The 26,557-nt window shown below is 48.7% G+C and overlaps 1 protein-coding gene across 1 annotated transcript in view; it reads right to left on the bottom strand.

The window, feature by feature from the left end:
- Positions 1-4,742: 4,742 nt before the first annotated feature.
- MARCHF3 (membrane associated ring-CH-type finger 3) overlaps positions 4,743-26,557 on the bottom strand; it is a 130,150-nt gene continuing 108,335 nt past the window's right edge. The window contains exons 4-5 of the mRNA XM_032425046.1: positions 12,019-12,228; positions 4,743-5,689 (exon numbers count right to left, since the gene is read on the bottom strand). Of these exons, the coding sequence (XP_032280937.1) occupies positions 5,531-5,689; positions 12,019-12,228 (369 nt within the window). The 3' untranslated portion in view covers positions 4,743-5,530. The remainder of the gene's footprint in view (positions 5,690-12,018; positions 12,229-26,557) is intronic.

The following is a 26,557-nucleotide window of genomic DNA, read 5'->3' as shown; positions in this document are numbered from 1 at the left end:
TTTTGCAAATATATATATATATATATATATATATTCAGTTTATGTATCAAGCCTATTAGAGTGGGTGCCTCATGAAGGGCCACGATGAGAGTGGAGAGCAGGGATGAAGGGGGGACTACTCAAACTAGAAGCTGAGAGGCATCGTAGTGTAGTGGTCGAGGGCATGGACTCCAGAGCCTGGGTCCGAATCCCAGGTCTGCCCCTTACTAGCTCTGTTACTTTGGGCAAGTCACTTAACCTCTCAGGTTAAGTTTCCCCATCTATTAAAAGGGTTTTGGTAGCTAATCTGCAAAGACGGCCCCATACAATTCTGCCCCTCCCATCAGGGGGCGGGGACGTGTCACTGCTTTGACCAATAGGATGCAAGGAAGGGACCACCGGCCCTTCCCAGCCCAGGCGTGACGCAGGACAGAAGCTTCTTCCCTCTTGGAGTCCTGAGCTGCCATGGGAAGAGAGGGGCCCTCGAAGCCGAGATGCCAGGTGGAGACACAAGGCCACGGGAGGAGCACTCGACCCATCTGAGTGTCTGAGACGGCCAAGTGCGCCCAGAAGACGCCCTGCCCACGGACTGCCCAGCTGAGCCCTAGCCAACCCAGGGAACAGCGAAATGTAATGAAATGGTTGCTTTTGGGGTGGTTTGTTAGGCAGCAATAGATGAGGTCGTTTTCAAAGTGCTGCCTAGCGCATGGCTCATGGGAGGGGTCTGGCTCTATGTATGTACTCGTGGAATAAAACAGAAGGACCCATAGAGGCTGACGGTGATAGAAGTTGTCAGGGATCAGATGCAGGATTAACTCAGTTCTTTGCATATGATAAAATAAAACCTCTGACGGGGTCCATATATTCCTTTCCTAAATAGGGTGACTTTGGACCCGGTAGGTGAAAAGCATGTCCGAAAAGGAGAGTTTCTCAAAAGCAGCAGGGCTCTGTGGCTGGTCTCCTTGTATTGTCTTTGTGCACAGACTTCAGAGCCTCTGAGAAGGCACTAGATGTATGAGCTCCGTGACTCATGAGTCCCTCATTTCTGGGAATACAGACAACTGATAGACTATATTTGTTTTCCTCTGTAGCACTAGATCCAGAACTGGCAAAAAAAAAAAAAAAAAAAGTTTTTTTTTTTTTTCTTAATCTGGGATGAATTCTCAATTAGCCATAGCTCCAGTGTCAGGAAATGCAAGGGTAACTGAAATCTACGCATGATTCAAAGATCTCAATCAAGTCAGTAATTTCAACCTCCAGAAGGATCTCTTGCTGTTCTTTTTATTCCAAGCACAGTGTGCTCAATAAATATCTGTTGATTATTTAAAATCAGTCCCTCTTCTTTCTGAAAAGGATTTTAAACTATCTGTGTATGGTCCTTCAGATCATTTATGAAAGTCCTTTGTCAGGCCCCAAGCTGGGGCAGAATAACGTAGATATCGGCCACGGTGAGTGGAAGGAAGGGGAGGGAGGGTCCCTGTCATTCGTGCATCCACTCCTGGGAGCTGAACCTTACAAATCTTACAGGGATTGTCCGAGGTAGGCATTGCCCCCATTTTACAGAGGCAAAAAACTGAGGCTTGGATAGGTGGGCTCCCTTGTCCAGGGCAGAGCCGGGCTGGTTCTCTCCCATGCCACTGCACTGGGAAGCAGAGAGACGGAATCACCCCATAACAGCTGAACAACAGGGGGAAGGCGGTAAACTCCTGGGCGCTGAGAGCTTTGTAAAGCCAAGAAAGGTGGACTGTAGGACATACTGGCCCATGCATTTCTGCCCGTGCATTCCGACACATTTTGGCGAGGGCGTGCAACTGCCCAGCCATTGCTTTGGAGTGCCCATTTCTCCTCATTCCAAACCTCTGCGGCCCCAGGCCTCTTGTGGCAGCCTGCCGGCCTGTAGACCCTCCCTGGGCCTGGCCAAGGCCAGGTGATGTCCAGCCAGGTGCATCCCGGTCCCCACCTCTGGTCCTAAAACGATCCTGAGCCCTGTCCCTACCCACAGGCCCACCTGCTCTCCTACGAATGGCTCCAGAATCACAACCTACATATCTCCTCCAGCCCGAGGGCTTAGAGCTGTGTGGCTCATCTTCCGGTAGCTTCTGGGAACATTCTGGATCAGAGAGGAAAGGAAGCATGTGCTGATTTCCTTTCCCAGGTCTCTCCTCCCTGGTGAGAGCAGACTGAGGGTGAAGTTTCAGGTCGCGCTGCTCCGTCAGCTGGGCAGCGTGTCAGGGAAGGGAGAGACAGCCCCGGGCGGCCGAGCCGGGGCCAGGAGGGGAACAAAGAGGCCCGGGGAGGACATGGAACCTCCAGCTGGCCACTGGCCAAAGTGCGGGGAGGCAGGCTGCTGTTTTACTCCCATTTCCTCCTTCGGCTCCTCCGTGCCCGCAGATGAGCTACTTCCACTAAAGATGACATAACTGTGAGGACAGCCCAGCCGAGAGGGACAGACCACGGACGGTGCTCAGGCACGGGGAAGTGGGGCCGGGCCACGAAAGACAAATACAAGTCACTTCCAAGTCGTGCCATTCATTTCTCCTTTATTGGATTTTCCAGCTCATCTGAGCTTCTGCTCAGTCCTCTGAGCTGTAGAATTTGTGCGAACGTTCCGGGTTCTCTGGAACCCCCAGAGGAGAACACAGAAGCACGTGGGGGCACACACACCCACACACACGGGGCAGGCAAGAGCTCGCTGGGCTTGTTCCAGTTGTCCCTCTCCCCCTCCGGCTTCACCGTGACATGTGTTTGTCTCTACCGAATATCCGCAAGGGAAATGGTTGGGTTAGGATACGGCCCGGAGCGGGGGAGAGCAGGCCGCGGAAGGAGTCGATGGAAGGGAAGCGGCGAACCCCCAGCGTCCTTCACCCGCCCCTCCTCGTTCCTTTCCCTGCTTCCTTCTCGAGTTTGAAGCAGAGGTTCAAGCGTGGCCGAGCCGCTGGTGAGGGCTCGGCGCCTCTGCACGGGTTAGCAAGAGGCACCCTTCTTCTAGGGCGAGTGCAGCCTGGCTTGGCGACAGACACAAGGCCTGGACTGTGGCCCCCGCCTGCCCCTGCCTCTTGGCTGGTGCCTCGTGGTGCACGTATTGTTGTTCCTTGCACTCCCTAGCCTTGAACGACATCAGGGTTCAAGCGCCAAGAAGGGATGAAGAACTTCATCAACATCTCAGATGCGTCCTGGTGCTGATGGAGCTCAGAGTCTCGCATGAGGAGGACCCGAGCTGGTGGCCTGGGACGGGTGGCACCGAGGCTACTCTTAGCTGCCAGGAGCGTCCTGCCCCCTCCCCCCCCCCCACCGCCGCAACTGACTCCTTGCATGTGGACTCTGCTTTATTTCCCAGGGTGGGGATGCAAATATGGGGGAAAGAGGTATGGCACAGACCCAGTACCCACGTGCCCCTTCCCAGCGCAGGGGCCCCAGCAAGCTGCTGGGCACCTGTCTGCCTTTGTTATTTTGAGTCCCTATGTCTCGTCTCATGAACCAAGAAAGCAGGCATTCCCTTGCAGCCGACTCAACAGGAAATGATCCCGGGGATCTCCCACTTCCTTCATTCATGGAAGAAGCCGGGAGGATAAAGGCTACGGTCCTCCCATGAATGCTTGTGCCCTTCCACTGAGAGGTGTCCCCGGTTAACCTGACGGCTCAGGGACCCAGGCTGGGGGGGATGTTATTTCTCCACTCTACTCGTGAATGTCACTCACGAGCCACGAAGTGGACCCCCCCCCCCCCGCCCCGGCTTTGGAAATTTAATGTGTGAGAGCTGCATGCAGCCAGTGGTGTCCACATTTTAAAAAGGTTGACTGAGAAACGGTGGATGGTGGTGCAGCTAACGGCAGCCTGGAGGGTGAAGGGGGCGGAGGAAACAGAGGGGCTGAGGCGTCTATTAGGGGAATGGAGCACCGAAGGGAAGCGCGGTGGGGAGGGCATCTATTGTCACCAGCCATAAAGCACATCTGAGTTTCATCTGTTTCCCTCCGCCTGCTGCATGGGGAGCAGTCTGTGAATGGGGGGCTCGGCAGGCAGAGCTGATACCGCATCAGCTTGATCAACCTGCAGCCGAGAACCCTCACCCTCCTCGCTGCCTGGACCTTTGCACTTTCCGCTCTCCCGCTTGGGGAGCAGAAGGCAGACGCTGGAGTGATATTCAGAATGTGGGTCATGTTCTAGAAATCTCTATTTGAAGCATTCCCCAACGCTGGGCTCCGCCTTCTCCTCCCGGGGCGTGTGGGTGGGCGGCAGGCGGGCGGACAGGGGAGCCAGCAAGTCCTTTCCTGGGGTGACCCATGTGCCCCCTGGTTTCAGCGGGACGCAAACGCGGGGTGCAGGCTAGACCCTTTCCACTGTGATGGATAAAAGAGGGACATGAAGCCCTTAGGAAAGGTCTCGTTCAGCCTGTGACAGAATTGGCTCGTGGTTCCGGGAAGGCACTGTGTGGGACTCATTTTTTTTTTTTTTTTTAAACCAGACAAAGGGGCTGTAGTCTGCTAGGACACGCTTCTTGCCACATCTACCTGTCAAGCTAGAAATCCAATAGAGCAATGGGACTGCTAATTGATATGCAAAACAGGTCCAGGGTTCCTAGAAATGTCTAATGATCCTCTGAGGTTCCTTGCAAATGCAGAATTAAGACATGAATTACACGGGATGGGAGTAAGAACACCAACCTTTTTACTTGCTCTTTTTTTTTTTTCTTTTAAAAATCTTTGGGGAAACTTCACCGGTTTTATAATTTCAAAAAAAAAAAAAGAATATTGCAATCAATGGGGTTTGTCTTTCACACACTGGATATTTATTATTAGAAAATAGTTTTTATCAGCCGGCAGTACCAAACAAGTTGAAAGGAGCGTGCTTCTCACCATAATTTTTTTTTTCTCCTCAATGAAATTTAAATAAACAGCTCACTGTCGGAGAGTCGCCACGCCTTTTTTTTTTCCCCTTTAAAAACGGAATAAATGAAGTTTAGTACAAAACGTCCTTCAGATATGCCTTGTTCTGCAGTTGTTACGCTGTCCCCTTGAGTAAGAGAGAAGAAGGAGATGAAAAAAGACCACTCAGGTTATCAAATTACCCCAAAGAATCTACAGTAGAAACCGGGAAACAAATACACTCACCCAAAACCAAACCCGTCCAAACCAAGAAACCAGTTTTAACATTGGCTTTTCCATGGTGATTATCATCTGACTTTAATATATATCTATATCTATATATATATTTGAAATAGTAATAAAAAAGGAAGCATTGAATTGCATCTTTAGCAGGACAACCTTCCTCATCTGTCAAAGAGGTGTTCGGGAAACTCCGTATAGTATCTGCTCAGTAAGCACGTTTGGCAGCCCAGCAAGTATCACGTGATTGCAGCATCCATGATTCCAAGTGAAACGGCGTTTGCTTTCTTTGGGGTCGAGTCCGTTGCTCGGGGCGCGGTGCTCCCACAGCTCTGGATGTCCCGAGACCCACGGCTTCAGGAAGGGCTTGGGGGTGGCTCAGTGCATGGCCCCAGTGCAGAAACGTCCGGAACCCCGAACAACGAGTCAGCCAACCAGCCACACGGACGTCAGACAATGGTCTCCTTTGAGTTCCTCTTGACAGAGTGGAGGCCCAGCAGGGACTGCTGGTTAGAAGGGACGCTGACAGACTTTGGGACGAGGAGAATCACTCTCTGATTGGTCCGACGCCATTCGTTGTACAATCGACAGTGGTACCTAAATGACACCTGGGGTCAGGAGAGGAAACAGAAGGGAGGGTTTCAGGTCAGCGGAAGCCGATAATCAATCCAAGAAACAAACAGGTCATTGAAAACAGCTCCGAATAGCTGGCGGCAGGAAAATGAGGCAAGGCCCCCCCGCCCCCCGCCCCGGCCACACCTTGCCGGCCGGCAGCTGAGTGGTGGGAGAGAGGCACCGACCAGAGAACACCCCTGTCTGAACAGGGGCAGGGCTCCTGGGTGGCTTCCTTTCTTCCCCCTCAGAGTGGAAACAATTAGGATATGACTAGGAAATGAGATTCCTTCAGAGGCTGGATTTAGTTTGGGGATAGTAGCGTTTGGGCCCCAAAGCATCAGTTGTGAAGCAGGTTGGCTACAGACAGCCAGGCAGAGTGGGTACGGCGCTAACCTCGGCCATGTGTCTTTCTGGTCCTCAGCTTCCTCTCTGTTAAATGAGAGGGATGCTTGGGCGTCATGTCCCCTCCTGCAGGTTGGACACTGCACAATTCAACATTCAGGAAGGGTACCCTTCGAATTGTGCCATGCACAACTCTTACAACTGTACCAGCGGAGCCCCGATAGGTGATCCCCGACTGCCCGCAGCTCCGGCGTTCTATGGCTTCCAGTGGGATAAGCTTCGGCATGGGCACCAAGTCCCTGGATAAATTCTTCCTGAGCCTCAGCCTGGGGTAGGATCCACTTCCCTGGGCACCTGCAGTGCCTCGTGCCTAGCTCAGCATGGCATCAAGTGCTCCGTACGTCAGTGTATTTGTGTCTCTCTCTCCCTGCTCCAGAAGCATCTCGACAGCAGGGCTTGGGTTGTATTCATCACTGCATGCCCAGCGCCTATCATGTGCCTGGCGCTTAAGAAGTTGCTCAGTAGAGTTTGCTGAGTGAATAAATATCCTCCGCTTTCTGATTGCAACCCTGTTTCAGATTTAAGCCTCTCTTATATAATCTACATTATGAGCAGTAAACTGATGGCCAATGGTGGCTTAACTATGCCGAAAAGTACTTGCTTCTCCTGTAAATATCCTGGAATGAGATACATCTGTCGTTCGTTTTCGAGAAGGCTGGCGTACGGCCTGGGTGGACTGCCCGGAAAGTTCAGTCTGTACTTCTGAAGATGCGCGGACTGTCTTGAAAAATGGGGAAAGGTTCCAGTTTGAAAGCATGCAGATGACTAGGTAGGTACTGGGAAGGAAGGTGCCTATGAGCTTAGGCTGACAGATGACCCGGCATGAGCTGTTTAATCATCTGGGGTGGGTGCATTGGGCTGACCCCAGGACAGGGTCCCTGGTGGTCAGAGAGAGAGGGCTGACTCCATGGTTGGAACTCAGCATTTCTGGAAGCAGAAGAGACCACAGGCCCTGGATCAGAAAGGGCTTATTGGTCCTCTGGCAGGATCGCGCAATTCAAGGCCGCTAGCTTAAATTTCCGAGGCTAGAGAGCAGATGCCACAGGCCGAGTGCCAGAGAGATTTGGGTATGAAAATATAAGCTTTTAAACTCACACAGATGTGCTTTTCTCCACAAGGCCCTGAACATGCCAAAGTGGATCAGGTTTGGGTTGTATTTTTTTTTCGCCAAGCTTGATTCTCATGTATCGATTCTGTCACGCTACTGCTTGGTCTCCTCACCGAATGTGGGCGAGGCAGCCGGGAAGGCCTGCCGCTCGGGGCCAAGAGCGGGTAAAAGAGTGGAAGGCAGACTCGTACTAATGAGGAGCTTTGGCAGTCCAAGAAGACCGGAATCTGGAGATCTTCTAGGAAGGCTGGGTTTCAAATCAAGAGACGCTTTGTCTGTGTGTTAAGGAGCTGTGCATGCTGGACCTCCGGGTAGGCCTAGAAGTGGCCGCGGGTGCATGCAGGGTGCGCCTTTTCCAGTGCTCTCGGGCCTGGCACCCCAGGCCTGGGTCCCCATCCTCTGCCTAGTGGCTCCGTGACGCCGGGAGGGTTGCTTGCCACGCCCAAGCATCCGTTTCCTTGTCGGCAAAACGTGAAGAGTGGTGTCTGAGAGCGCACAGAAAGCACTCAGCACCGTGCCTCACACACGGTAGTGTTCTCGGCCTGTTATTTTTGATGCGTTAAATACGGAAAAGAAGACAGTTTTGTGGATGCTCCTTCTTAGACACAGAGGAAGTGGGGGGACAAGGAAAAAAAAGCGCTATTTCGCTTGCTCTCAGCGTGGCTGTGGGTCACCCGGGAGCTTGTTAGAACATCAGCATTCTGGGCTCCGCCCAGACCTAAGGAATCAGAGCGTGCATTTTAACAAGATCCCCAGGTGATTCGCAGATCCTTGCAAGCCTGAGAAGGCTGCTGCAGGCAACCCGGGGAGTCAACGACTTAGGGGTCTCCTGGTTCCTTGGCCAGGAGGCGCGAAAATCAGCCCGCTTGTTCAGACAAACAAATGAGGTCTTATTATGCATTCATCTATCTTAATTGCCGTTAACCATCACAGTCTGCAGGCAAATTCAATCAATGAGAAGAAAGCATCAGATGAAGATGACTCCTTATTGGGGAAAATCAAGGAACTTGGGCCTAATGCAGACGGGACCTCAGGTTTGCAAATGCCCTGGGCTAATGCTGAGCCTGGGCCAGGAGCTCCAAGACACTCCCTTACCGCAGTGGAACAGAATAGGAAAAAAGAAGGGTTGACTTAGAGGAGTAAAGAGGCAGTGAGGGAAGAATAAACAACGAAACAAAAAGAAGCTAGGACAATTGTAACGTTGGGAACTTGGTTTAGATATTTCTTAGATGTCCCCAGGAGGAGAGGCAGAGGGAGGGAGAGGGAGAGAGAGAATCTGAAGCAGACTCCATGCCTAGCACGGGAGCCCGACACGGGGCTCGATCTCATGACCCTGAGATCAAGACCTGAGCCGAAATCAGGAGTTGGACGCCTAACGGACTGAGCCACCCAGGCGCTCCTTAAATGTCTGTGTTATGGAGAGAAGAGGAAGAAAGAGCACAGGGCCACTATTCTAAAAATGTTTCTTTTGGGATGGTTTTCTTGAGGTGTATTCATTTCTTCATCCAAAGGATATTAACGTGGGCAAGATCCACAAAGAGCTGTAGCCACGTGGACGGGGCAAGGAAGGATTACATTAGCATCCACCTGTCCCTGGCAGGGAGGTGACGGGCTGTGGCCTAAGGTCTGCTGTAAAGTCACAGCAGGGGGTGGGAAATCGCATTACCTATTTTTTATTCTGCCCTTTCTCTCCGGAGGTTATGGTGTGATTGAGGCCTACTGATGGGGCCAGGGCCTTGTCTTCCCAGAAATGGCCCAGCTCCCCGATCTCCGGCTGCACCGAGCAGGCGGGCTGTGTGAGAGCAAATGGGCCTCAGAGAAGGACCGGACACGGGGTCACCCTCAACACCCTCAGGCCACCGTGGGCCGTGTGGGCTGTGGCTCAGCCAGCGTGCACACGGTGACCCTCGTTGGGCAGCGTCCTCCCGGAGGTCTCCCGACTTTATAAGGAGACGTCAGACGACTACCCCATGGGGCTGGGAGTCAGCCAGAGGAAACAGGTCGCTCATTCATTCCATTCCGGGCCTTAACCAGTTTCCGTGCTGGGCGCCGCTTGTTGCCTCGGTGATGTAGTGAACGCAGGGTCTCCCTGCAGCACGGCATCCCGGTCCCCCCACCTGTCAGCGTGGGGCTAATTATAAGTGCCACCAACTTAGGTGACGACTTAGTGCCGAGTGTGGACTCAGATGATGTCTGTCCCTGGACCTCAAATGGTTTGTGATGTAGGCAGGGATGTTTCCAGGGCACCCCTCCCTGGGCTCGCGGGTCCCAGATGCAGGCTTCCACACGGCAGGTTCCAGAAGGCCCAGTTCCCTGGGGGGCAGCAGGGCCGGGCACGGACTGCAGAGGTGCGATGAGGCGGGGCTGTGGGTCCCCCTTCCCAGCGCTGGCGGCAGGGGCCCTGCCAGGAAGGCTGGGACTGACACGGTGTTTGTTTATCTAAGACATTTTCACAGCATATTCTCCGGGAGCCTGACAGCTTGTTTACAATGGGTTTCTGCCGGAGGGCACTTTCCAAGTGCTGTCAGCTCCTGAGTTACGGCTCTTGCCAGGGCGGCTCAGTACAGCATTTATCTGGGAGGGACTTAGCCCGGATTCAGGAACCTCTGGCTCAGGGGCTCTGCAGTGCGGTGTCCACACCCATCAGAGGGGAGAATGCCTTCCCTCCCCTCCAGCGGCTTTGCCTCTTGTAGCCGGCTGGGCGTCCAGAGGAAGAAAGCCCCATGCCTATTTTGGGTGCTCTGATAAACGTTCCTGAAGGTACCCCACCTAGTCCTTACGGTAGCCCAGTGACCCAGGGGCTGTCACCATTCCTCCACTTTCTGCATAAGGGGAAGGCTGATCAGAGAGGTGAAGTACCCTGTTTAGAGTGACACAGCTCTTAGGATGCTAAATCTTGGGTCCGACCGCAGGGCCTTTGGATTCTAATGCATGTGCTTTCCACTACGCGGCCCTGCCTCTTGGAAATGTTTCTGGAATGAAGTATGTTCTCAGTCTCCTGAAAGAGCCCACTCCAGGCACCCCTCCCGCCCAAGCCCCCTTTCATCTGAGATGGGAGATGAAACGGTCACATCCGCTTTCCCCGACGAAATCTTTCCCTTTCTTCCTCCCCCGGCCGCCTTTTCCTCTTTCGTAATAGGTGAACGTATGCTTTACAAAGCAGGTTTTCCTTTTAAAAGGCCTTGAATTGGTTTGAAAGCCCAACACTTAGGTTTACATCTTCAACCATCCTTCATCCTCCATACACGTCTAAGAAAAATCGTAGACTAGCAAACCTGTAAACATGGTAAGAACTGACAGTTATTTTCCAGAGAACTTTCCTCGGGTGTTCTCTCCTTTCGGTCCCTAAGCAGCCGGGAGGCTGGCGGGATGGGCATTGCTGTCATCCTCACTTTACGGATGAGGATGCTGAGGCTCAGAGCCCTGGACTGACTTTTCCAAGCTGGTGCAGCTGACCGGGAGTTAGTGCTAAAGGTGATTTGATTTCTTATTCTAACCCTCTTCCCATTCCCACCGCCTTGTGACGTGTGAGTCTGCTTCATTGCTTGATTCACAGTGAATCAGGACCCACTTGGGCAGCAGACTTTTAAAGGAGGCAGTCATACTTCTGCTGGTGGTGGGGTGTCATAAGGCTGGGAGCAGAATGCCTAAATCCACCAGGGGACTCGGAGAGAGTTCGAAGCATCAGAACGCCCCGTCTTTACCAAGGCTGGAGCCACGTCCCTCTTACTGAGACTGAGGTGTGCCTCTACTTACCCCCCTGACCCCTCCCCCCCGCCCCGGCCGAGGGGAGGTACAGAGCTGAAGAGTCACAGGACTAACAAGAGGGAAATGAGCTGGCGGGGGAGGGTTACGGTCGGCCGGGCAGGAGTGGCCCTTGCTGGGACAGGGTTTGGAAGACAGAGCGAAGGGGCACGTGTGAGTGAGCGCTAGAAGCTTCCACATGCTGACACCGTGCTACGGGGTAAGAGAATGGTACGCTCTGGACAGGAAACATATATTAAGTAACCATGCCACGTGCTCAGATTAGAAATGAGCAGGCACAGCAGAGTCATGCCAGGAAGCAGGGCGCCCGGTTTCTGAAACGAGTCTAGAGGGGGGTGACGTTCTTCCCCGCAGCTCCTGGAGGGAAACAGAAAGAGTGAGATCAATGCTGTGCCAACCGCTGCCCAAGCACTCAACTCTCTTCAGGAGTTAAGAATGAAAAAAACAGACGGGTTTAAGAATCCTGCCTCGTATACAGCAGGCACGCTTATTGGGAAATGGGTTTCTTTGGTGGAGGCTTCTCAGCTAGATAAATTGGCGTTTTTATGGGCAGCGGAGTCAATATCCCAGCACACAGAATAATCATCCGGCAAAACGCCGCTCCACGTCCAGCCGAGACTTTAGGCTGGGTCCGGGAGTAAGAAGAAAAGAAGCAGCAGCAGGACAGTGACAGCCACAGCGGCCAAGTGCATCCTTCCTAATCCGCTACCATCCCAGCAAAAGTGGGGAACACACACTAGAGAAAGAAAACGCCGTGCCTCGTCGCGGATCGCGTCCCAGAACCCTGGAGGAGGGAAATGGCTTTGATTGACGGGCTCTCAGGCGCTGGGGCTTTTTCTTTCCTTCACCTGCTCTTCCCAGCAGCACGCCCGCACACCCACGCGCACGCACGCGCGGGCATCACCCCGTCCCGCGCTCCGGCCAGCACCCGCAGATCTGCCTTCCGCGGGGCAAGCGGGCCGGGCTACAACCCGGGGGAAGGCTGCACCAGCTGGGAGGCTGCCGGCTCCAGTTACCCCGAGCCCCCGGCCCCGGGGCCATACTTACTAGTGTCCAAAAGAGGTAAATAGTGAAGAGTGCCACAGTGAGTGCAATCAGTCCGACGGCCTCCAGCCGACTACTAAAGTGCAGGTGGTCCACGGCGCCCCGCAGGCAGAGCCAGCCCGAGATGGTGGCCAGCGGCGTAATGAACAAGAAGCACACCATGTCTCCAAACAGGGTCCGCTTCTCATGCTGGGGGCCCGGGTTTCGGAGCCACTGCCGGGGGGGAGAGGGGGAGACGGAGAAAAGCAAGGTCACGGTTAGAGGCCGGCGTGGAGCGGAGACACAGCACTCTCGAGGGTGCCTCTGTCTTCCGAAACGGGACACGGGCGCTTCGGACCTTTCTGAGATCACAGGGAAGCATTAAGGGCTCATTTCCATATCCCGCCTCCCCGGATAACAGTGATTATTGATAATACTTTAACATGACGACAGTGACGATGATGATAAAAATCGTGATTTTAAAGTGTCTTTGCTGTTTTTGAAAACAGTTCAGAGGTTATTATTTTGAACACTGGCCCTACGGGAAGATAGAGAGGATATTATTTCCAGAAGGTAAGAGTTGAGATACGAGAAGTGCTGTCGTGTGGCCAAAGGCTTCCAGTGTCTTGACCCTGGGAATGTCTGCAGGAAGGGGTTAACTCAGCAGGCCTGGGTTGCTCAAATCGTGCATGTTCCCCAGAAAGACCCGTTTTCAAGATGGGCTCTTTGGAGATGAGCTCTGAGTCCTTGCAATATTTTGCTTTTATGAGTGTCTCTGTATGCCTGAGGCCCTGGGCCGTATGCTAAGAGTATAATGAAATCATTTATGCCAACAATGTGATTTATGCTGAACACCTATGTTCACCGTGGGGGGCTGGAGTCTGAGGAGCTGAGGGCAGACAGGCAGGCGCTGCATGCCTATGTGACTGACCCCAATAAACACCCTAGACCCCAAGGCTTGGGGTGGTAACACTTGGTATGTGTTGTCACAAATTGTTGCTGGAAAAATTAAGCAGATTTGTGTGACATTACTGGAAGGGGACACCTGGGAGCTTGCGCCTGGTTTCTCCTGAACTTTACCCCCTGGACCCTTTCCCTCTGCTGATTTTAATTGGTATCCTTTTGCTGTTATAAACTGTAACCATGAGGAAAAGAACTTTTCTGATTCCTGTGAGGCCTTCTAGTCAATCATAGGAGCCCAAGGGTGGTTTTGGGGATCCCCCACAGACTGAGACTCATGTGACTCTATGAACTCAGTAATGCCCCTCCCTGTGTTAGGACCCTGACATCCTAACTGTACTGCCCAATTTTGGGGCTGAACCAGCCCCAAAAAGGGTAGTGAAAACTTTGTGCTTGTTGAAAGACCGGTCATGAGAATTCCTACAGGATGGGAAACAGAGTTGCTGTGCTCCCACTTAGGGAATTGCTGAACGCCTGCTGAAATGTTTTCCATAATCCACTCTGGGAAAAGTCATGCTTACATATTGGTGTTGGTGCATAATGGTAATGAGGCCTGGGGGCTTTTCTTCAGATTAGCACTGGAGCATGTCTCCCAATACTCCCATCTCACTACCCCGTGTAGTACTAGCCGAGGCCAAAGGGTTCAGAGGAGGGGCTCAAGCACAGTTGATGGGGTAGGAAAAGACGCGGGCTAAGTGTCTTCCATCTCGTCCCATAAGCAAATGGGGGCTTTGCGGTGCCACGGCTGGCCCCCGGATGGGAGCATTACGGGCTGCTGAGCAGACACTCCCGGTGGCCAGGGCTGAGTTTCCCACACAAGCATTGGTGGGAGGGAAATGAGCGTGACAGGGGACACAGGACGGGGTGGTGCACAGTGGAGGGTGAAGGGGAGACCATGTTCCAGGGCGGGAGGAAGAGACAGAAAGAAGAGCTGAGGAAAGGGCAAGCGAGGTGAGAACAGAGTGGCGTGAGGGCCAGCAGAAGCCTCAGGGAGTGAGCAGAAGAGACAGGAGGGAAAAGGCAGGGAAGAGGTTTTCCGGGAGGTGCCTGGTCTTGAGTGTTTGGCTGAGGCAAACGCTAAGTGACCCGCAGTGCCCAGCACACCACTTTCCAGGGACCACCCACCTTACAAGTGTGCGGAGAGGCTGAAGGAAGTCAACCTCAGCTCAAAAATGGACCCGAGTAAATAGATCATGGGGAGATGACGTGTTCTCTGAATAGAAATACAGCAATAGAAAAATTTCACAGAAATACCTAAGTGACCAAGTGCAAAGGACAGTGACCCTGCCACGCATTGTCATGTTACCCCACACATCTCAGCAGCTTCAAAGAAATTCAACAAGCTCTTATTAATTTACATTTTCTTGCCTAAATACTGGGACTATCGCTATGACGTGGAGAGTAGAAATCGGGCGTGATTCTCCTAACTTTATGGAGCAAGGTTAAATGATTGCTTCATGTGATTTAGGGGTCAAAGTGAGGAGAAGACTCAGATTTCTCTACTTTTGCTCAGATGTTCTATCTGTAAAATATTTGAAAAATATTAAAATTATAAGACATTCAGAAATCCAGATCCTTAAACAATGTTCCCCAAATTGCAGCAACCTGATTCCTCTTGCAGATTTTCCCTGGAAACAGATCTGGAAGCCTGGCCTACTTTTCTCTGTGTCCTCACTTGCTGAAACATAGTAGATTCTCAATAAGTATGCAACAGATGTAAGCAGACAAGCTGAACTTCCTGGCAAAGACTTTCCCCAATTCCTTCTGCTGGAGAATTCTGAATACATTTTATGAAAATTAATTTAGTATTTTATTTATCTATGTGGCCGTTGACATTACCCAATGAAATGACTCAGGTGTGGAAGGAAGTAATTACAAATCATTGGTTATCTCCGTCTGGTGTAAGATAAATCACAAAGGCGAGATTAGCATTACTACTGGTTCCCAGTTTCTCATTTTCTAATTGTTCTTTGATTTTCTATATTCCTGAAAAATTTCTAGGCCTTTTTATATGTACATGATCATCTAATATCTGGATTCTGCACATTATTAACTATATATATATGTATCTTTTTGGCTTAGCTTACTCTTTATGTTATTTACTCCTGGGTCATATTTATGTATGAAATCATTTGTGTTTTTTGTTTGTTTGTTTGTTTTTAAAGTAAGCTCTAAGCCCAGTGTGGGGCTTGAACTCACAACTCTGAGATCACTAGTTGCATCTCTACTGACTGAGCCAGCCAGGTGCCCCAGGTATGAAGCTCTTTAAATAGGTAGTATTATGTTAAAATCTGTGACTTCTTCAGAACCCCAAATGTTATTTATCTCTTACACAAATGCAGGTCCCATGAACAAGACCACTGGCAATATCTGTTGATGAATAAAAAAAATTGCTCTTTGCCAAAGTATCCAAATAAGTTGATATGGGATATTTACACAAGCAGAGTTTATAACAGAGAAAATCTGATTACACCTCAAATTTCTAGTGAAAGGGGACTGTCTAAATATATTACAGAATTTATTTAGAATACCATAGAGTAATTTCAAATGATAATGTACATTTTATATTTACTGCCGTGATATATTGCTGAGCAGGAGGAGAGTTCTACTGGACAGAATGTATTGTACGACCCTGTATAGGTAATGATGTATTTACAAGCACATAGACATTTACACCTACGTAGATGGAGTGGATTTACATAGACAAAGACCAGAAGGATTCCTAGCAAAATAGCGGCTACTCTTGGTGGTGGAATCATGAGTCGTCTTTAATTTTTTTTGCTTTGTATGTATTTTCTTGCTTTTCTCAAATGAACATGGATTACCCATGTAAATAAATATGTATTTATTAGTTGTGTACAAAACATCGGGAGAGAGAGTGAGGGACACTGAGAGATAAGGAGAGAAGAGGGAATTGGGGAGGGAGGTGTCCAGCTAGTGCTTTGTGAACTACAGCAGGAAAAACAAAAAACAAAAAACAACAGTACTGAGCTATGGCTGGGACAAGCTCAGGGCTAGAAAGTTGAGTTTATTATGCACCATCTCATTGAGGCCTTGCAATAATGCTGTGAAGCACGTGCTCACATTATCCCCATTTTACAGATTCGGACACAGGGGAGAAGAGAGTTTACTAATTCACCTAAGGATAGACGGCAAGTGGGTGGTAGAGGTGGGATTCAAGCCAGCCTCACTTTGCTGTTTCTTGCTTTCCATATTTACATTTTCTTTCTGCACCAAATGGCACTTGTGTGTGTGTGTGTGTGTGTGTGTGTGTGTGTGCGCGTGCACTAGATTTCTGGCAAATTTTCAGCTAGGTGGGATACAGTAAGTCCTGCTGTTTTACTGGTTCAGCAGACAGCTGAAGGATTGGCTGGCCAGGATGTTATGGTAATTTTAAAAAATATTCTTAGGCTACTAGTCTGTTGTATGTTAATTCTTTTACCACATCACAATGAGGTCTAATGTCTGGGCTTTAATCTCAGAGACATTGTGGCCTAATTCATAATAGACAAAAGATTGATCTCAATTATTGTTCAATTTGATTTTTTGCTGTTATGCCTTGTGCCTCTCTAATCAGTTATACTTATTATACACAGAGTATTAGACCTATTCTTTAGTAGCATCTTCATTTCTCATATTTGTAATACAGAGGAGGCCGGGGCAGAATGGCAGGTTGATTTGTGTGTCCGTCTTGCCACCTGACCTGAGGTGGACGCTTTATATCACTCGAATCTCACACATCCGGCATTTACAATGTTCAATCAATGACAGTAGCTTATGTTTACTCACACGTTATGATATGCAAAGCACTATCTTTATGCTACGTGAAGTAACTGATTTACTCTGCAATAACCTTTGAAAGAGGTACTACTATTATCACCAGCATTTTATAGATAGGGAAACTGAGGCACAGAGCAGTGAAACGACTTATAAAAGATTGGCCTTGGCTTTGATCCATGTTGTCTAGCTCCAAAGACGGTGCTCCAAAATAATCTATTCTATCATCATTCTTAGTTAAAAAAAAAAAGAAGGCGGCAGCAGTGGGTGGTGAGGGGATGAAGTGGGTAGAAGGAGGCGCATACCTTCAATGTGTTTATTGGTGTACGAAGTTCCCCTGGGTGCCTGATACTAATTTATCCTGCCACTTGTGGACAGCTTTTGCAACTAGAATATCGTTCTTGAAGGCGCTTTAGTTTAACATTAGTCTTCTGCTTAGACTTGGTGGTTAGCTGTGCTTTAAAAGCCAAGGTTGATGCTTGAGAGTACTAATTTGTATGGCATCGCTCACCTGGCCAGCTCACCCACGCGGCGGCCAGGGGATCTGTCGGCAAGCCGGGCACCCTTCCTGCCTTCTGTTCTCTGGTTCCATCAGAAACATAAAGCACAGAGACTGTGCCATTGAGAGCCCTGGCAGTGAGCTGCCTATTTCTCTGTGGTGATCTCATTCCAATCACTAACCCATTCCCGAACCAGGAGACTGATCTGATGTTGCAAATAGGTACAAAAACCAGCCCAACAGTCTAAACAAAACAGACCCCCCCCCCCACCCCACCATGGCGATCAGCACCATAGGGCCAGAGACAGCAGAGGGAATGTAAGCAGCATTCCTCCAGCGACAGAGTCATTCACCGGCCCTAAGTGTAACATCCAAGGTGAGCCGGGCACAAGTGATGCCTTCCAAGGTGGGCTAACTGTGGGTTCAGATATAATTACAGTGTCAATTTGTTAAGTCCCTTACTTAGGGGGTAGGGGTGAAGGGGGTGCAGAGTTCTAGGACATTAGATTCTGTCTCCCAGGCTTCGAGCTAATTGGCTTAAATCCTCAAGGTAGACAGGACCGTGTGCAGGTCAGTTTGTACTGGAGCCAGATTAGACTCTGGTGGCTAATAGTTCTGACTGATTACAACCTTCCCCATGAATCTCCTTAATGAGAAACCATCATGAGAATGGAAGAAACTTACAGAAGGGATGACAACTGATAGAACCATCACAAATTTATGGAGAGGAAAAGGAAAAAGAAGGCAAGGTTGCACCATGGTTTCTCAATGGGTTTATCTGCTTGAGTGTCTCCTGTTAATCTGGCACTTGGCAGAGTTATTAACCAAGGGCTTACCTTCCTTGGCATGGGTCTTATTTTCGAAGCCCAACTCATTTCACACTAAGCTGTCCGCTTGCCTGGGGAACTGAAAGGTCAAAGGGGCAGTGCAGTGATCAGACGGGTATGTGACGGGTCCTTTGCATGATCTAGAGATTACGATGAAACATGAAAATCATGCATTTCCATTCACTTGAGACACAACAGAGAACAAAACCAAACAAAGTCCTACCGATATTTTAAATCCCTGAACTCCAGTCTGTCAGTGAATTTCCAGGACAGCTGAAGTCGCCCAGAAAGAAATTCTGATTCTGGGGGAGCTGAAGGAGATGCTTGCTCTGGATATCCATTTAACCAGGATTGCAGAAACGCATCTCAAATGAAAACTTCACAGAGGATTTGCTCGTGATCCTAAAATGTCCTTCTCCAGCCTTGGCCTCCCTCCAAAGCTCCAGATGTGCGTATTCAACAGCCCACTCAACATCTCCACTTAGATGACTAACAGACGACTTAAACTCAGTCTGTCCGAAACAGAACTCTTGATTTAGCACATACTTTTTTCCACGTCTCCTCCATCTCAGTGAATGACATCACCACCCACCCAGTTGCTCAGCCGGCCCTTTCCTTTCTGTCTTACACTCCATACCTCGCCTATCGGCACCACCTTCAGTTGGTATCTGGAATCTCTGTGCTTCCTTCCACATCCCTGGCTGCCATCCCTGCGCCATGATCATCTCGTCCGTGGGAGGCAATAGCCTCCCTGCTTCCACTCTGGCTTCCCAATGGTCTGGCTCCAAAATCAGTTGGGTTAATTTGAACATCCATCCATCAGAGCATGTTGCTCCTTTGCTTAAGGCTCTCTAATGGTCAGAATCAAGTCCGTACTCTTCACCTAGGACTACAAGACCAGACCTCACACCTGCCTACCTCTCTGACCATGTCTTCTACTCTCTCTCCCACTTCATGTCCAACCTTTACCTATGCCTGTTCCCATACGGGGGGGAGGGGGCAGGCTTTGCCCAGATTCTTGCACAGTTGGCTCCTTCCGATCATTTAGGTCTCAGCTCAAATGGTACCTTTGAATTGCAAACACTCCTTGCGCCTACAAACAGTGCTTGGCTACATTTTCTACAGAGCCCAAGACACTCTGAAAAGATGCTCTTTGTTCACTTGCTTATATTTTGCTCCCTACTTCATTGAGAGCTCTGTGATGACAGGGACTTCATTTCCATTCATCCTTGTATGCCTCCATCTAAGAGCAGGGCTGGAGCACAGTCAATGCGTTTAATGAAAATGAATGAATAAACATCTGGATGCCACTAGCCCTGACCGGAAAATTGGTGAGGAGACACTTTTGTTGGTGGGTAGACATCAGGTCCTGAAGTTCACTGCGTTTAGCCTTCTGGAGTAGAGATCCTTATGTATCTGTCTTTTAAGGTTTCGAAGAGAAATATCTACACGTTATTTTGTTGCTACAAGGTGAAAAACCTGTAGTTTCTGTTCAAGTGTTTTTGTTTTTTTTTAAGATGTAAATAATTGTGGAATGCCATCTGTTTTTCCACAGGTCATGAAACAGCATGAGAAATCCAGTAAATTATTCAAGGTCCTTTGTACTGTTTTTGTCACAATTCCAATCTGTTTTTTTCTACCTGAAAACTACGTTGAACTACACGAGAAAGGGATATTGTCACATGTCCATTTAAAAATTATACAACTCAGTTTCAACCAAAAATATGCACTGAGTGCCTGTTATATGCCAGATATTTTCACGGCATTTCATAACAGCAGGTGGTGTTATTATTCCCATTTTGAATTAGGATCTTAAGCCCCAGTGAGGTTAAGCTATTTGTTCAAGGTTATGTGGTAGAGGAGCCAGGGTTTGAGATCTCCAGCCTACTGTTCTTTCAACTCTTTCCCTCAGCTTGCTTTTGCACTACATAGAATCCTACAAAATTTTTTTTTCCTTAAAAAAATTTTTTTTAATTGAAGTGTAATGGACATAGAGTGTTCTACTGTATTATATTAGTTTCATGTATAACTCCATGAAATCTTGATCCTAATTTCTGTTTGCTCCCACAGTGGGTAAGGTTGGGGAAGTAGCACCATGCAGGGGCTAAAATGAGAGCAGAGAGGCTGCTTCCAGTGGCCCCCCGTTAGCTCCCCTAAATGCTCATCAAGTTTTTTCACCTCTTTGGGGGAGTAAAAAAAACAGGAGTCTCCCTCACAGGAGTGAGGATGGTATGGCTTTGAGGGGAGTGGTGAAGGACCCTCTCTCTCTGCCTCAAGTTCCCACTTTTGTTCAAGACATCAGGTTCAACTAGAAAGCGTGTGCCTCATCTTTCAGCCCAGAGCTCTTCTGAGCCCAGGCTGGGCATTCACTGCTTCCTAGACATCTCTCCGTCTGTGCAGCAATGTGTCAAACTCGACTAGGTCCACCACGGGGCCCTGGGTTCACTGGCATCACCCAGCTCCCACCCATGTTGTCCCACAGCACCTGCTGGCTCCTGTCAATACCCTCCACCCCATCCTGATTGTGCCTCTCCTCATCCCCGTGCCCCACAGGCAAGCGAGCCATGCGTCCTGTTGGTTCTTCTGGAATACATCTTGAACACGTTCACGTCTCTCTCTCCAGGGCCACTATGCTTCCAAGCCAGCCTCGCCTCTCACCTGCAATTGCCTCCTCACCCTCCTGTTCCTGGTATCCTCGAATCCAGTTTCTCTAAAGCAGCAAGACTACCCTACTTCTCTCGCTTCAAATTCCCCGGTGGCTCCCCACGGCACAGAGTCTAACACCTCGCCGTGGCCCACGAGCCCTGCGTGATGTGGCCCAGGTTGTTTGGGGTCCAAGGGTAGGATTCGTGGGATCTGTGATTTGGGGATGGGGATTTTCACAACCTCTAATTGAAATCTAGCATCTCATTGAGTTATGGCGAAAATCTTACTGGTATGAGCAGTACCTGTGGCTTTGTAATCAATGAAAATCACAGATATTTCACATCCCGTTACATTGTGGCAGACATCGTGACATATTGCTACCTCAGAGTTGGTTATCAGATCTGCCACAAAATGTGTTAAAGAAGCACTTAGATTTTACATCACAACTTTGGTGTTTTCAATACTTTGATAGCTGTATTAGAGTGTAATGGGTTATCGTTGCATTCCAAATGGGCCATCCATGCATTCCATGATTCTGAAGGGATCCACAGGCTTCAACAGAGCACCAGTGGGTCCGTGAGGCAAAAGTTTAGGCACCTGGAATCTGGCTCCTTTGACCTCTCAAGCCATGCACCTTCTTGGTGTTTCTTCCTGATTTGGGAAATGCTGAGCTGGTTCCTGCCTGAGGGCCTCTGTGGGGGTTGGTCCTTCTCCCTGGTACACTTTTTCCCACGTCTGGCTCCTTTTTGGGTCACTTCTCTGCTCCAAGGTCACCTCTTCCGAGAAGCCTTCACAAACCACCACACCTTCTCTCACCAAGTTATTCTTTACGACAACTTGGTTCTTCCTTTATAAGTTTTATCACTATCAGAAATAACCTTTTCATTTATTGACTTATTTATCCCATGTCTGTCTCCCTAGCAGGCAAGCTCTATTAAGATACAACATTAAGAACATTCTGGCCTGTTCGCAGTTATATTCCCATTTACTAAAATACTTAATCTGTGCTTGATAAATATGAGCCAAGGAAGAATATGAATCCTTCTGACTGGAGGATCACTTGGAGCAGAAACAGGATGAGTTTAACTGAGATACATACATACATACATAAGACCACTCGCCCTGACTCTGCTGGTCAAATACAGTACAGCAATTTCTGCCACAGACACATGCTTACCAGTGGTGCTGGCATTCACAGCTGTGATTTGGCTGAAGCGTACGTTCAAGGGCACCCTGGAGATTTGTGATGGTCCCTGGAGGATTTAGGCCAGTAAGCCAATTAATGGGCTATAATGCTCCATAAATACCATATTTGTGTCGGAGACATTATAATTTGGCGGTGGCATTATTTAAACAAATGCGACGCACACCCACACCAACGGTTTGAAGTTTTCCAAAGATAAGATTGGCGGCACAGCAGGACTAGATGGCAAAATAATTTTATACATTATCACAACCTCAGATATAAGCAAAATGGGAATCATTTTGCTCTAATTATTTTAGATCATCACCGTGCAGACATGATCACAGCCAAATGGAGATTGCTTATCCAAAATATGGAAGGATGCTGCAGAATTATGTGGCATATGTGATCAGTGGAAAGCCAGAGACATAAGAAGAGGAGATGAAGAAGGGAGGCTAGAGGGCAAGGAAACAGAAATTTCCAGAAGAAATTGATAATTGGCATGCATCGTGCCAAAAATAGAAATGATTTGCTCTGGGAGGTAATGGCATCATACTGTGTAGTTTGTTATCAACAGGATGCCACCAGCAGCCCCAGGTCCCTGAGCCCTGCTTCATTTGGCTCTTATGGGGCCCCCGGCTGGCACCTGACACCCCCTCGCTGGCCTGCTGTTGGACCCCAGGTTTCTGAAGCTTTGAATAATTACTTCCAGCAGAAGGCCAGGATCACGGGGCAAAAGGTGCCAGGACAGTGTACCAAGTAAGAGCCCCAATTGGAACCCTGGACCAAAGAGGAGATTCTGATGAATAATAGGAATAAGGATAATAAATCTCTGTTTTGATCATTGGGGATGTTTAAAGGAATATATATAGAGAGAAATCAAATTCACAGCCAGGTCCTCAAAATGGGATATTTAAAAACCGGTGTCCCTCAGAGGTAGAGTAACGATATGAGTGTGAGCACCCCCCTCCCACCCGTCCCTCCTCCTCGAGCGGAGTGTGGGGTAAGGGTTGCAATGAAACATGGAGCACGTGCAGGATGGAGGACAGAAGAGACAGTCTCACCAGGGCCACCTACTGCCAAAAAGGATCCCAAATAGACAAGATGGCCCCGCTGACCTTGCTGACATGAGGTACCTCCTAGCAATGACTGGATCTGGAATCTCTCAAGGCTCCACTTCAGGCAGTGGCCTAAGTCCCTGTGCTGCAGTATTTGCTGATACCTTTTTATTTTTAAATCTCCCTGTCCTCAAATTTCAATGGTAGCCCCCTAGCCTGTAAGCCATTTGGATGGTGCTACCCACTCCATGGGCTCACTGTCGAAGCCGTTCATGATTTTCAAGATTTCGGACGTGTCCTTCCCAAGCCTCCTCACATCTAGATTAGAGAGTCTCCGTCTTTCTGTCCAGGCCAACTCAACCACCTGTCTTTATTGCTCCCCTGGACTTTTGGGACACCCTTCGTTGGGTACAGGGCCCTGAGTATCAGAATGCTAGGCAGAACTATGCCGTGGTGGTATTTGATGGCATTGCTTCTCTTGATTAGGGTCACTGTTTAGGGACCATTTTGCTACAAGGCTCACAGAGCTGTCTTCAGGGAAGACATTCTTAAGGGGCAGTTCAAATGACATGGGTCACGACATCAAGGACTGGCATTTATAACAGGGCAAGCAGGAGTCCGGCTGGATGAACACAGGTGCTGTCTGTGGGAAAGCTCCAGTCCAGCTGGGAGACACACGGACATTTTTAGCTTGAGTGATCCAGAGACATGTGCCCCCAGTAGGTCGCCATGCAGAACCAAGCCAAGCATGGAAGAAGCTGAGTTAATAACTAGCCCAGTCCCGTATACGTGCGTAACTAAATCACTAGCTCTCCCTTCAAGACTAGCAAACCATATGCACGACTGTGGCACCCGCAGAATTATAATGCGGCCTCCTCAGGGAAGAGGGAATTTGCCGCGAAGTGTTGAGAAATTTCCCTTACTTCTCATGTGCAAAACATTGTAAGGGGGCAGGAGACACTTTTGGAAAACTTAACATGTTCCCTCGCCGTTTACATAACTGTCTTTCCAGATCAGGGGTCCTTGACTAAGGTGCAGAGCTCTGGAAAACCTGAGAGCCCTTGGAGACTGTATTTGAACACCAGATGTCTGCGCCTTTCAGGGGAGAGAGTTCAAGCTTTTATCAGCTTCTCAAACAGATCTGAGGGGAATAAACACTCTTCTAGAGTATTTCCTTAAATTGTCTTGAGACACTGCTTGGTTCAGGTCACCTTTCTGAGCTTTGAAAAATTTAAGAATGGGGGCAGTAGTAGGATTTGACTGTGTCCGAGAATCCTTAATTTCTCCTTAGATGCTGGTTTTAAAAAAAATTAACCTAGGGCACAAAATGTGATATTTAAAAAATTAATTGTATGGCTGCTGGACAGCAGAGCCACGAAAGCAACCAAATTAAATTAATGGGCTTAAAGGAAGAAAAGGACTCACACTGAGCAAATATGGAAAGCATTCAGACAATATAAAAAAAATCAATGTGCATATGATTTCCATACAATAAAATAGAAAAAAAATGAAAAGGGTTTCAGCTCATAAACTGTGATAGGGAAGGGGCAACACTTGAAGAGGAAAAAGAGCCCCTGACATCTCTGTACCAGTGTCCTCCTTTCTAAAATGGAGACACAAATAGAATGTCGAGTGTCCAGAACAGGGGCACAGGGCAAGCACTCAGTCCATGATAACTAGTAGGAGTTGTATATTAAGGAGGGTATTGGGAAGGGATCAAGAATACATAAAATAATAGCCAGGAAGATTAAGATACGTTTTCTGCAAAATCTGAGACTAGACCTTGCAAACGTTACACTAAGTGAAGCAAGCCGATCACAAAGGACCACGTATTGTACGGTTCCATTTATAGGCAAATCCATAGAGATATAAAACAGATTAGTGGTTGCCCAGGGCTGGAGGTAGCAGCGGGGGGAGGACCAGGGAGTGAAGGCTGAAGTAGGAGATTTCTTTTTTCAGTGATGAAAATGTCCTACAGGAGATGGTGGTGATGATCACACACCTCTGTGAATGCGCTAGGTGTCACCAAACCGTACACTTTAAGTGGGGGAACTGTATGATACATGAATTAAATCTCAATAAAGCCGCTTAACAAATCTGAGACTGGAAAAGCCCGTTGGTAAAAACACTTCGAAGTGTCTTGTAGATTCCGCTAAAGAACCCTTCCACCCAGCGTGAATTTTGATTGGTGTTCCTTTTGCCTGGCCACATCTTCATCTAACTGGGTTATTTCTCAGGTATGTATCTGCAGGTATGTCTCCCAAAGAGCTGAAAGTGTGTATATTTTGGTGTATGGATGACTTCTGGGTTTCAACATTAGAGTCGGAGACTTTAAGCAGATAGGTCGGTGTTCAGAAAAACATTAGAGCGATTTTATTCCTCCCGTCTCTCATGCCTTTTCTCCCGGAATCTCCCACTTTTCATGCAAAGATCAAGCCTTTGGATATAGGAAAATAGGAGTGGAGGCATTGTTTTCTAGGACGGTGGATATTTTCCCTTCATCTCCCAATTTCTGCTTTTACTAATTCTTCCCAGATAAAAGTCCTTAAATGCCTATAAATCCTATTTTTTTTTAAAGATTTTATTTATTTATTTGACAGAGAGAGACACAGAGAGAAGGAACACAAGCAGCAGGGGTGGGAGAGGGAGAAGCAGGCTTCCCGCTGAGCAGGGAGCCCGATGCGGGGCTCGATCCCAGGACCCTGGGACCATGACCCGAGCCGAAGGCAGACGCTTAACGACTGAGCCACCCAGGCGCCCCATCCTATAAATCCTATTTTACAATGTTCCTGCTGCAGCCACTTGCCAGCATTTCATATATGCTGTATTAGCCATTTTCCCTCCGCACCCCAGAAGATTTTGAATCTCACTGTCTATTCCAACCTCCTGTTTCTAATAGCATTGCTGGAGGTGAAGTAATGGTCAAGTAATGAGTAGAAAATATTTCCTTTTCTTCTTTTAATCTGAACTCAATCTTCACAAGCAGATTTTTATACATTTTCCTAAGTGGTGTACCTAAGAATTAAACCCATTTTTCAGTGAACTAGAAGCTTCAGATGAGTTTTCTCTCTCCCTCACATTATACACATACAATCTAACTTTCCTCTCGCACGTCCGTTGTGGTGTAAATCTATCCCTCTAACTCTGTAATAATGGATTGCAAAGAAATTTCATCAGATGATATCACAGGGTCCTGTCTGAGAGCATGCAGGCAGGCAGTTGATGAGGGACAGAAAGACACAGTTAGTGAAAGATGAAGGAGGGAGAAGCCAAGGCACCAGAACCGACAGGGTCTTTCTTATCTTTCCCCAAATCTGCTGCACCTGTCACGAAAGGGAAGCAAGGGAAGCAAAGAAATGAGGCAGTTATGCCAGTAATTCAAGAGAAAAGCCAGTGTTTTCCTTCGTGCGTTGCAAAACCAGTTTTACCAACCTGAAAGATCTAGAGGACAGTCCTTAAAGAAGTTTACATCACAAATGCGGACAGCCACATTATGAGTGATTAGCCTTCACAGCCGTTCATGAAAGGAGGGAAAAGGCTCTTAACACTATTGCGTTCATGGGGCTTTCTAATGATCTCTCTCCCTGAGGGGAAATCTTGGAAGAAATTGGGG

This window comes from Phoca vitulina, unplaced genomic scaffold (assembly GCF_004348235.1).
Source record: "Phoca vitulina isolate PV1807 unplaced genomic scaffold, GSC_HSeal_1.0 scaffold32, whole genome shotgun sequence".
NCBI classification, from domain to species: domain Eukaryota; kingdom Metazoa; phylum Chordata; class Mammalia; order Carnivora; family Phocidae; genus Phoca; species Phoca vitulina.
The sequence above is the reverse complement of the archived record's forward strand: the minus strand, read 5'-3'. Positions and strand labels throughout refer to the sequence as shown.